General features: G+C 42.8%; 1 protein-coding gene across 1 annotated transcript in view; it reads left to right on the forward strand.

Annotated features, from left to right (window-relative positions):
* Positions 1-5,837: 5,837 nt before the first annotated feature.
* Positions 5,838-13,057, forward strand: part of crebbpa (CREB binding protein a) — a 158,265-nt gene continuing 151,045 nt past the window's right edge. The window contains exons 1-2 of the mRNA XM_072269213.1: positions 5,838-6,652; positions 8,718-9,451. Coding sequence (XP_072125314.1) covers positions 6,568-6,652; positions 8,718-9,451 — 819 coding nt within the window. The 5' untranslated portion in view covers positions 5,838-6,567. The remainder of the gene's footprint in view (positions 6,653-8,717; positions 9,452-13,057) is intronic.

Consider the following 13,057-nt stretch of genomic DNA (forward strand, 5'->3'; position numbering starts at 1 on the left):
CCAACCTATCCAGTCTCCTTATAACTTAAGCCCCCCAATATTCTTGTGAATCTTTCCTGCATCCTCTCTAGGTTAATCACATCTTCCCATTGCATGATGAGCAGAATTCTGCTACATTTCAGGTGCAATCTAACCAACTTCTTGTACAGCTGTAACATGACATTCCAACTCTTGTACTCAGTAGCCTGACTGATCAAAGCAAGTAAACCATATGCCACTTTCATCCTAGCTCGTACAGGAGCTTAATAGAGAAGCTGGTTGAGTGGTGTCACAACAACCACCTTGCACTCAACATCAGTAAGACCATGGAATTGATTGTGGACCTAAGGAAAGGGAAGTCGAGAGTGAGCGGTTTCAAGTTCCCAGACATGCCCTCTTCTAATTGCACCATCAAGGAGGTACAGCATCTTGAAGACACTCAACATTTCAGGAACAGCTTCATTCCCTCCGCCATCAGATTTCTGAATGGACAATAAATCCATATACACTAAATCGCTATTTTTGCTCTCTTTTTACACTGCTTATTTATTTTTTTTAATATATATTTCTTGTAATTTTTAGTTTTTAAAAATTTTGCATTGAAACAAGTTTCACGGCATATGCTGGTCATATTAAATTTGATTCCAACTGTGTTGCTTTCAGAAAACTAAGTAGGTCTCTGTTCTACAACACTACCCATGGCCCTCCCATTCACAGTGTATACGTTGTCCTGGTTTATCTTCCCAAATTACATCACTTGAAATTGTACAGTATACTTTGGCCAAGAAAGACAAGTACTCTGTCCATCTTTAAAACAGCTTCTCTACCTGTCCTACTTTCAGAGATCTTTGGCATCTGATCCCAGATCTGTTGATTTTATTTTTTTCTTCTTGCTCATGGTCACCTTGAGGTTAGTGCAAGCTTTACAGCACCAATGATCACCAGTTGGGGTTCAGTCCCTGTTGCTGTCTATAAGGAGTTTGCACATTCTCCCCTTGATTGTATGGATTCCTCCGGGTGCCACAGTTTCCTCCCATGTTCCAAAGACATACAGATTAGTAAGGGTTAGTTAGTAAGTTGAGGGTATACTATGTGTTGATGCCCGAAGTGAGCGACACTTCTGTGCTGCCACCAGTATAATCCTCGCTGATTTGATTTCACACAAACAATCCATTTCACTGTATATAATGATGTACAGGTGACAAATGAAGGTAGTCTTGATCTACCTCAAGTGCATTAACTTGTACTTCCCTTTATTTCCTATTTACTGACCACTGTTTTACCTCCCACTCTAAGGCAAGAAAGACAAATGCAGCTGAAAACACAACTGAGGAGAAATTAAAAGATATACAGTTGAAAAAAAATGATTGTGAACCCCTCGCAATTGCCTGGTTTTCTGCACTAATTACTCAAAATATAGTCTGATATTCATCTAAGTCACAATAGACAAGCAATCTATCTAAAATAACACACTTCTCATGTCTTTATTGAACACATTGTTTAATCATTCACAGTCCAGACAGAAAAAGGTATGTGAACCCTTGTATTAAATAACTGGTAGAAATTCCTTTAGCAGCAATAATCTCCACCAAATGTTTCCTGTGGCTGCTGATCAGACTTGCACAATGATGAGGAGGAATTTTAGACTATTCCTCCATACAGAGTTGTTTTGGTTCATCAATATTTCTGGGATACCTTGCATGAACAGCCTATTCAGGTTGTGCCACAGCATCTCAATTGGGTTAAGGTCTGGACCCTGACTTAGCCATTCCAAAACAGGACTTTTCTTTTTAAACCATTCTGTTATTGATTTACTCTTGTTTTTTGTATCATTGTCTTGTTGCATCATCCAACTTCCATTAAGCTTTAGGTGATGGATTGCTACTCTGTAAAATGTCTATACAATTTTGTACTAATTTTTCCCTCAATAATTGCAAACCATCCAGACCCCGAGGCAGCAAAGCAGCCCCAAACCATGTGATACTCCTTCTACCATACTTCACAGTTGTACGAGGTTTTGGTGTTGGTGCACATTGCCCCTTTGTTTCCACGCATAACGGTGTGCATTTCAGCCAAAAAGTTCAACTTTTGCCTCACCTGTCTGCAGAACATTGTCCCAGAAATGTGGAACATCTAAGTAGTCTTGGAAACTAGAGTTGTGCAGCAATGCTTTTTATTAGAGCAGTGCTTTCCTCAATGGTGGCCTTCCATGAACACTATTCTTTTTCACAAACAACAGGAATTCTGCAGATGCTGGAAATTCAAGCAACACACATCAAAGTTGCTGGTGAACGCAGCAGGCCAGGCAGCATCTCTAGGAAGAGGTACAGTCGATGTTTCAGGCTGTAGACCCTTCCTCAGGACTGGTCCTGAGGAAGGGTCTCGGCCTGAAACGTCGACTGTACCTCTTCCTAGAGATGCTGCCTGGCCTGCTGCGTTCACCAGCAACTTTGATGTGCGTTGCTACCATTCTTGTTCAGTGTTTTTCTTGTAGTGGACACAGGAACAGAGACTTTAGTAAGTTCTAGAGATTTCTGCAGGTCTGTTGATGTTACCCATGGGTTCTTTATTACCTTTAGCATTGCACGTTATGCTCTTGGTGTGATCTTTACAGGATACTCACTCCTAGGGAGAGTAGCAACAGTACTGAATTTCTTCCATTTGTAGACAATTTATTTTTCAGTGGACTGATGAGCATTCAGGTCTTTAGAAATGCTTTTGTAGCCGTTTCCAGCTTCATGCATCTGTACAATTCTTCTAAGGTCCTTTGAAAGTTGTTTTGAACAAGGCATGACACACACAACATCCTTCTGGAGAAGAGCAGGCTCTATCAGTAACATGACCTGTGTGTGTGTTTTTTTTTAAAAAGGACAGGGCATCTCTACAACCCACACCTCCAATCCTATCTCATTGACTAGAACGCCTGACTCCAAATATTGTTTTGTAGAAGGCACTACTCCAAAGGTTCACATAATTTTTTTTTGAACCTAGGCTGATTGTTTAAATGGTGTACTCAGTATTGATGAGAAGTATAATTGTTTGTGTGTTACTAGTTTAGGCAGATTGTGTTTGTCTACTATTGTTACATTAATGAAGATTAGACCACATTTTATGGGGAATTAATACAGAAAACCAGGTAATTGCAAAGGGTTCACAAACTTTCTCTTGCAACTCTATGCAAGAGGCCAGACTGTATGATCTCAGAGATTCTGGAGGTTTTTAAGGGCTAAAAGAAATAAGGAGAGATTATATGAAAGAATATTAAAATCTGATGTGTTGAAGAACCAGGAGCTAGTGTAGGGCAGTTAATATAGCAGGAGAAATGAACTAACTTGAAGTACGTTGTGATATCAGCAGCAGAATTCTGGGGGAGCTCAAAATTACAGAAAGCATTCTTTGTCTTCACGAGTTTTTTTTCCCCCTCCCCATAATTTCTTCATTCTCTTAGAGGTTTGTTTCTTTCATTGTGACATGGTGACCTAAACACAGATTTTTTTCTATTCATGTTATCAAAAAGCTCTCATTTGGTCTCTCTTTTGAAATATGTACTCCAGACACAAAAGTGGGTTTCTCACATTGCCAGAAAAGGACCAACTGAACAATTTGCAAAATTGAACAATTTATAATTTTAAGATGATAGGTTCTTGACCAGTAAGGTGAGAAGGTGGGAGAACGGGGGTGAGAAGAATAATAAATCACCCATGACGGAATGAAGTAGCAGACTCCGGAGGCCAAATGGCCTAAATCTGCTCCTATGCTTTAGTCTTAAATATGAAGCTAATGGTTGTTTCCTGTAGTCAATACCACTGACTCATTAAATCAACATCATAACATAAAGAACAAAGTAATAAAAACACCATGAATATAAATACATAAACTGGTTTATATACATTGAGTGTACCTCCGGAAAGTTATGCAAGGCACAGGAGAGTCTGTACAGAAGAGACTCTGACAGGAAATGATGAAGTAGTGGTGGTTGGGGGTGTGGGAGTGGGTTAATGGGTGGAGGTATTGATCAGCCTTCGTGCTTGGGGAAAGGATCTGTTTTTGAGTTTGGTGGTCCTGGTGTGGATGCCCTGTAGCCTCCTTCCTGATGGGAGTGGGGACAAACAGTCTATGAGCAGGGTGGGTGGGACCATTCGTGATGTTCCCGGACCTTTTCCAGCACCTTTCTTCATATATATCCTTGATGGTGGCTAGACTGGTGCCAGTGAAGGATTGGGTAGTTTAGCTCCCCATTTTATTTAATGAATAATAGCCAGGGGATCATTTGAAATAGGTTATTTCTCCCAGCTCTTTAGCCCCAGTAGTCTACTCTTTCCCACTTTCCTTTCTCATATATTCTTCTCTTCTGGTAATATCATTCAAATGTGAGACATACTGTCTCTGTGACGCTTATTTCGAGCTCACAAACTGCCCTTTAGGAAGGGGAAGTCGAGGGATCAGCGGTGGAAAGGCTGAATAGTTTCAAGTTCTTGGGTGTGAACATCTCTGAAGATCTATCCTGGGCCTAACATATTGATGCAATGACAAAGGAGGCAGGATAACAGCTATATTTCATTGGGAGTTCAAGGAGACTTGGTATGACACAAAGAATCCGCAACTTCCTATAGATGTATCGTGGAGAGCATTATAACAGGTTGCATCAACGTCTGGTATAAAGGGGGCGACTGCACAGGATCGGAAAGGAAGTTGGTAGAAGTAGTAAGCTCAGCCAGCTCCATCCTGGGCACTAGCCTCCCCAGCATCGAGAACATCTTCAAAAGGCAGCATCGATTATTAAAGATCCCCATCACTCTTAATGTAACCATCAAGGAGGGGATACAAGAGCTTGAAGACACATACTTCACGTTTTAAGAACAGCTTCTTCCCCTCCGCCATCAGATTTCTAACGGACAATGAACTCACGTACAATACTTCATTCAACCCCACTTTTTTTTTCCTTTTGCTCTTTGTTTGCACTACTAATTTAACATTTTAGAATGTTCTTATTTAAGAAAAAAAATTGTATTGCAATGTACTGCTGCCGTAAAACAAATTTTACCCATATGCCAGTGAAATTAAACTTTGGACCTGTATCAGATTTGTTCAACTCTTAATATATTTATTGTCTCCAATGTTACATGAATTGAAAATTCTTACACGTTAACGTAGGAAGTGGAGATTTTTTTTTAATCTGTACTTTTGATTTTAGTAACTCCATTCTGGCTTTAGTCAAAACTCTGGAACTCGTGAAAGATCAAAATATTGTAGCTGCTAAACATCTGAAATAAATACAGATTAAGCAGAAACCTTGGAGAGACAGAGAGAAACGTAGTTAATGATCAAAATTTTCCTCTCTTTCCTTTAAGGTTTATTTTTTGTGACCAAAATTCTCGTTACCAGTCTGATATCCCTTTTTGCGGCTGACTCAAATATTAAGTTCAATGAAGGACCTTGGATCAGTTTCACACACGCGAGGTCTTTTTTAGTAATCAATGTTGCAAATAGATTTCATTGTCTGTATGCCGCTTCCACCAAAAACTATGAAAACGACGACGTAAGTCTTATTATCCACCGGTGTGTCGAATACCTGCGAGCAAGAGCAATGCTGCAATTCATCTACACCTCAGTTCCAGGTGCGCATGTGTGTTTGCTAGTAACCCCAAAATGCATCAAGCGTTTCTTTAATATGACGTCATTGATGCCCTCATGCCTTCGTGTTGCTGACCAACGACTTGGGCGAGTTCGCATCACGTGGACGACCCGCCCCGGAACAGTCGAGAGGTTCGGGTTTTTCCGTAGTAGCGCCGAGGGGAGGAGGCGGCGGGGGGGGGGGGGAATGTTCGGCAATCTCCGTGCGCAGCCCGTGGCCCCGCCCCCTTCTCCCTCGGTGGACGGAACGTCAGGAGGAAAAAAAACTTTAAGATCAACAGCCGCCATCTTGGTGGAAAAATTCGTCCGAAATTTGGGAAGAATTGAACGACATCGGGAGCTGCGCCCGCCGCCCCGCCGGCCCCCCCGAGCCCGCAGGCGGCGCCCAAATCCACTTGATCGCTAAATCAGCGCGGCTCCGGGCGCCTTTCTCCGGGGCGAGAGCGCTGCGGAGGACGGGGAGCGGGTGAGGGGGGTTAGCCAAACCGTGTCCCCACGGCTGGGCCGGAGCCAGGCTCCGGCTCAAGTATTGTTTTCATCGCCTCAGCCGGCAGCAGCCCGGCGCTAGTCCCCGGCCCGGCCAGGGCCCCGCCGCCTACAATGAGGCCCGACTGACTGCCTTCGGTGGGGTGGCTTTTTTGTGCGTGTGTGTGTGTGCGGGGAGAGCAAAAGATCAATTTATTATACAAAATTGAAAATATACGCGAGCGAGGAGTGGAAGGGAATCGGTGTCCCGGGTGTGAGGGGAGTGCAGAATGGCGGCGCGGGGTGTCGCGGTGGGGGAATGGCGCTGGGGCTGAGGAGGAGCCGGCACTGATCTCAGGCCCCGCGGCCTGCGGCTGCCTCCGTCTCCGTACCCCACCCCCTCCCTCACCTTTCGATGCTTATTCCACCCAACGCGCTTTAAAAGGGGAGGGGGAAAGCAGTAATACATAGAATACATCCAGAAATAAAATGGCCGAGAATCTACTGGATGGACCGCCGTCTGCCAAGCGGCCGAAACTCAACTCGCCGGCGCGTTCTGCCAGTGACAGCACAGGTAAGGGAGGGAGCTGGGGTCTGGGACAACCTGGCGTGGAGGGTAGTTGGAGGCATGGTCTCCCAGTACCCTGCAACTCCCAGAGTTGCAGACTTTCGATGGATATGTGTTTGTGTGGTTTAATAAGACTCTGGGCTTAAACTCGCTCAGGATTGCTTTAAAATGGTTTGATTGAGGGGAGGCAAGTGAAATAGTCGTTTTGCTGCTTTCTCCGTACTGAGCAATAACGCTAACTACGGTTTGCTGATTTTGGGATATGCTCTCTGACATATTATGGAGGAAGGAGAGAGAAGAAAGATTTTTTGAGACAAACAAGCAAAAAAAAACCTGATCGGCGCAGTTCGAAGCATTACTTAGTTTTGTTAAATACTTCAAAGTTCAAGTTCAGTCATTGTATTTATTTTGCCGTTTTGACTTGGAGAAAGTATACAGATGTCTTTGGGTCTGATGTGTTCTGCACCCAATTGTAAACTTAGAGTCCATGTGAGGAATTGTACTTTGGATGAAAATGCATAAAACATTTTGTTAAAGTTAAAGTAATATGAGGGGGAGGGAACGTTGAATCAGAAAGGAATATGAAGTTTAACAAATAAATTAATAAATTTGAGTAGTAGATTGATTTCTTGTGTAGTCCTTTAGCCGTTTTCTGATAACTTGTTCTGTTGTTTTGACTGAAAAAAAAGTAATATTCTAGCATTAATTGGGAAAAGTCCCACCCGATCTTTAGTAAGAAATAATAGCCTTCTGTAGTTTGTAAACAGAAAGTTGTGGAGGAAAACTGCAGTATGTCCATGGCAAATAGATGGAACTGCACAAATTACATTTCATTCTGTACAGTCCAGTGACAAAATTTATCAATTCAACAGCTCTCATCTTGGGCTGAGGAGTTAATTTGATTGTCAAAACCTTTTGAGTAGTAATAATTACTGCTAGTTTAAAATTATTCCACGCAACTATTAACGGGAGCTATAACCACAAATGGCAGGCCAGCATCCAACAAAATTACAGTAACTACAAAGAGAACCCATGATGAGAGGATTTTAGTTATATGGTAATTTTAAAGCAGCAATGGATGGTTAAAACTGTAGAGGTATACGGGGTAAACGATAATGCTGGAAAGCAGTGAGAATGTGGAAACATTCTGGAACTAGTGTCTTTCATCAAAAAAATTGGTGTTAGTTCTCCAAGTTTGAATTGTTATATTTCTCTATACTTTGACAATCCACTATTATATTTACAAATTAAGTGATATGTTGTGTCCTAAGTTCATTTTAAAAGTTTATGCCTTTCTCAATCATCATTATAAATGAACAGAATTACATTATAAATTTTCAAGGTATGAAAGCTCATATAGACTATTGTAGGTATGTAACCACTGAGAGAGTGAGGGTTCAGTCTCTGAAGCATTGACTGTGGCCAATAGGGTTACTTTGTATCGTGCATTTTACATTGAAGTAGTGTCTGTAGTTTGCATGTTCAGATGTATTAAACTCCTTGAGTTGTAATGTAGCGGCTAATTTCTGATAAGTTTCACATAGCCATTGTGAAACCGAGGTTTAGCTTGACTTCAGTGTTACTTCCCAAAGCCTTTCCTTTGCATCAATGTTTGTCAATGCAAGTCAGTCTCAGGTTTGTTCATTTTGGGAATCCAACACTGATGATTTGATGGTTGATCTTGCTTTCTAAATAGATTCATGTACAATTAAATGATAATCACCAATTTTCCACAATATTTCAATCAAATATGAAAATTAACTATTTTATTTATTGTTACACAATTTTCCAAACAGTCTTTGAAAGTTGAATGGAGCAAAGAAAGTCTTTTTGCTCTGTGGACTCTCCATGTAGTTGGAAATAGGTTAGCCTGCAGTATCGGTGGGGTTGGTTTGGGTTACAATGTGCAAGTGTTACATGTTTCATGCAGCGTTGCTCTTTAAGGGCATACATTGTTAAATCACGTATTTTTATCTGCTCAGTTCTGGCTGCAGAACTTCAATGTGAAATTTCAGAAAGATAACTCGCATTGATCTGCCACTAATACAGTGAATATTTTTATTTTCTTTAGATTTTGGATTGTCGTTTGATTTAGAAAATGACTTGCCCGATGAGTTGATCAGGTCATCCGATTCCCTGGGACTGCCCAATGGTGGTGAATTGGGCCAGCTGAGCAGTGTCATTGGTCAGGACGCTGCGTCTAAACACAAGCAGCTCTCAGAACTCCTGCGAGCTGGCAGTGGCTCCAGTCTCACTGGAGGACTGGCCAATGTGAACTCCAACAGCAATCCTGGTAGATCAATGGACAATCCTGGCCAGAGCCAGCAGAACAGCTCCAACGTAAGCAACATGGGTAAAAGCCCACACAATCAGGGGCTGACTTCACCTTCCAGTTTGGGGATGGCAGCCAGCGGTTCAAGTTCTTCAACACCCGGCTCTCAGGCACTGAACACACAAGCACAAAAGCTCGGAGAACCAAAACTCCACAACGCGACGGCGGGTTTGGTGTCTGCCAGTGGCAATCCAGCTGCTCCAAGCGGGCCAGGAGGAATGGGCATCAATGCCAATCTCAGTCACACACACCAGGCTCTTCTGAGCAGCAACAACAGCCAAGGTCTGATGCAGCAATCGCAGCAAGGCCAGGGCCAGGTGCTGAACGGATCCTTGGGCGCTGCTGGCAGGGGACGTGGCGGAATGCAGTATTCAAACTCTGGCAGTGTGTTAGCAGAGACTCTGGCTCAAGGATCGGCACAGATGGGAGCACACGCGGGTCTAAATGCACAGCAAGCTGGCGCTATGACAAAAGTAAGTAATTTTAACATTAGTTACTCATAATCTTATAACATTGATCCTTGTATTTTAATGATAATTTACAATTTAATTATACCACTTATCTCTGCTGGTAATGAACACGATTGAAATGTCATGGCTCTGGTACCTGCCTGGAACATGTTCTGGGTGGTTTGCTCTTCTCACCTGGATAATGCAGTGTCTCAAGCATGCTGCTAAATTTGAAACATCAGGCTGGTTCACAAAGTTTGTTGGAGGAGGATTTGCGTTATTGTGGGATGCCCCGCTGTATGTTGTGGGTATTTTGAGCTCTCAGATCTTCTTCCGCCAGTCTCTTAAATTTAAACAATCTCCTTCAAAAGATAATTGGCAGATCAGCTTTTCTGAACTACTCTCCTAAACTGTGGAGCTCAATACCTAAAACCATAAGGGATGCTGACTCAATTGACACTTTTAAACATCAGCTCAAAATCTCTTACTAGCTCTTCCTTCAGTTAGTCCTGACGAAGGGTCTCGGCCTGAAATGTCGACTGTACCTCTTCCTAGAGATGCTGCCTGCCCTGCTGTGTTCACCAGCAACTTTGATGTGTGTTGCCTGTTTATTTAACCTTCCTTTTAACTAACCTCTCTTAACTAAGCCCTTGTGGTGGGTCTCAGCCTGAAACGTTAACATTTCCATAGATGCTGCCTGAGCTGCTGAGTTCCTCCTGCATTTTGTGTGTGTTGCTCTAATTTCCAGCATCTGCAAAAATCTCATGTTTACCTTTTAACTAACATCTTTTTTGTCTCTTTATCCCATTGTAAAGCACTTTGAACTATATTGTTTGTATGAAAAATGCTCTATAAATAAGTTAGTATTATTATTAGAACATCTTGGTTCCATCAGTAACTACTACAGACCCCCATGCCCTGCTTGCTTGTTTGCCTCACATAATACACACTCCACATTACCATTTTGAGGTGCAGTTTTCATCCTATTATCTCTTTTCTCCCCAACACTATTGTCCCACTTACTCTTTTGCACGTGCTTCATTTATCTATTTATTTTATAAGAGGTACAGCATGTTAACAGGCCCCTCTGGCCCAATGAGCCCCTGTTGCCCAGTTATGCCCTTGTTAGACCAATTAACCTACTAACAGGCCCGTAACGTCGACTGTACCTCTTCCTATAGATGCTGTCTGGTCTGTTGTGTTCACCAGCAACTTTTATGTGTGTTGCGTGTAAGCTACTAACAGGTATGTCTTTGGAATGTGGGAGGAAACCAGAGCACCTGGAGGAAGCTCACACACTCATTGCGGCAGGAATTGAGCCGTAGTCGCTGCTGCTGTAATGCTGTTGTGCTGACTGGTACACTACCGCGCTCCCCCAATCTCCATGGTGGATGACCCTCTGCCGCTTACCCAATCTGTACCTTATTTTAGCTGGAAATGTAGAGTGACCGTAGCTGCCGAGAAGTGGTGGTCAGCCAGAATTCTATAAGACATAGGGCAGAATTAAGCCATTCAGCCCATCGAGTCTGCTCTGCCATTCCATCATGGTTGATTTATTATCCCTGTCAACCCCATTTTTGTGTCTTCTCCCCGTAACCTTTGACATCCTGACTAATCAAGAACCTATAAATCTCTAATGTAAATATACCCGATGACTTGGTCTCCACAGTTGTATGAGACAATGAACTCCACAGATTCACCACCCTCTGACTAAAGAAATTCCTCCTCATCTCTGTTCTAAAAGGATATCCTTGTATTCTGATGTTGTGCCATCTGGTCCTAGACTCCCCCACATTAGGAAACTTTTTCTCCATGTCCACTTGATCTAGGCCTCTCAATATTCGAAGACTGCATGATACAGGCAGGGGAGATAAATGATGAAACAGTGGGAAATGAGTCCTACTGGTCAGTCGAAGAGAAAATGAAACAAGTTGGCAAATTTAATCCTGCTGAGCTGATGGGTAGTAGCTGGGTGAAGCAAGGGCAGTTGCAAGTATAGGTAAGGTAGTTATGATGAATTGCAAGAAGAGGATTTTAAGTAATAATTGACATCTTAAGGACGTCCCATAGCTATTCACTGCCAGTTTGAAATGCAGCCAGAGTTGTTTTGGCACTTGGTATAAGCAGTGTCAACCACAACAAATGAGATGTGTAACTACTTAAATTATATCTTTGCTGATTCATGGTTTGCAGACCATGAATTGTTGGCTCAGGGTGCTGCTAGACCTTCACATTGTCACTACATGAATCCAGCAGAGTAGAACGTTGAATTGGGTGGCACGGTAGCGTACCGGTTAGCGCATCACTTTGCAGCGCCAGCGACCCCACGACCATGTAGATTTCCTCTGGGTATTCGGGTTCCCTCCCACATTCCAAAGGTGTATGGGATAGTAGGTTAATTAGTTACATGGGTGTAATTAGGTGGCAAGGACTCATTGGGCCAGAAGGGCCTGTTACTGTATGTCTAAATAATGATGAAAAAACGAACTGCTGCAAGTACTCGTCTGTTTCAGCAGTAAAGGGATGGTCAGTATCTCAGTTTGAGACCCTCCACCAGGACTCGAGTTTTATTGATGTTTTATCCAAGAGGCAGTACATTTGGCCGTCCAATACTGCATCGTTGATGAAGTATTCGTCTGGGGTTTGAATCCTTAAAGTAAATGAACTGACGGATAAGAACTTAATGTTACTGTTTGAAAGTAAGGAGCAATGGATGACTTGTCCCAACTTTAGAGCAATAGAATTATACAAGATGGAAATATTCGCTTCAGCGCAATTATTACAGCTCAGGGTGATGGTGTTCGGAGTTCAATCCTGGTGCTGTCTACAAGGAGTTTGTATGTTTCCCCCGTGAGTGCGTGGCTTTCACAGGCTGCTCCGGTTTCCCCTCTCACTCCAAAGGGTTGCAGGCTAGGAGGTTAATTAGTCATTGTAAATTGTCCTATAATTAGGCTTGGGTTCAATAGGTGGGTAGCTGGGTGGCGTGTCTCACTGGGCTGAAAGGGTCTGTTCCACGCTGTATCTCTAAATAGTTTTTTTAAAAAGCATCCACACTGAGCAGCTGGCCCCGTTTGGTAGTATCATTTGCCTGTGCGTAATCTCAATCTGGTTAGTTTGAGCCAGGTAGTTAAATGGGGTTAGAAATGAAGAGGCATCGGAGGAGATGTTTGTATTTCACTGGAGGAAGCCCAAGTATGGTAGTGGGTGACAGTGAGGTAGACAGCAGAGTCACTTTTTGTGCGACCAGGGCTGCTGCAGTACACTAACCCAGTCCTGTCATATGCACCCACCCTGCAGAAATGTGAGCATTACTATAGAAAAAATTGGACAAGAGCCATTGACCCTATGCTGCAATTGGTCAGACTGATGGTCTGGGTATGAGCTTTAGCAGAATATACAACGTGAAGCTAGTGGGTCACCAGGAGGTGCCATGACTACTCGTTTTTTTTTTAAAGGAATGATTTTCGTAGCAACCTGATGAAGGGGCTCACCCCGAAATGTGGACTATTTATTCCCTTCCATAGATGCTGCCAGACTTGCTGAGTTCCTCCAGCATTTTGTGTGTTGCTCTGGATTTCTAACACCTGCAGAATCTTTTGTGTTGAGTTTTATTAGAAATAGAAATGTAAT

This window comes from Mobula birostris, chromosome 9, assembly GCF_030028105.1.
Source record: "Mobula birostris isolate sMobBir1 chromosome 9, sMobBir1.hap1, whole genome shotgun sequence".
Lineage (NCBI taxonomy): Eukaryota > Metazoa > Chordata > Chondrichthyes > Myliobatiformes > Myliobatidae > Mobula > Mobula birostris.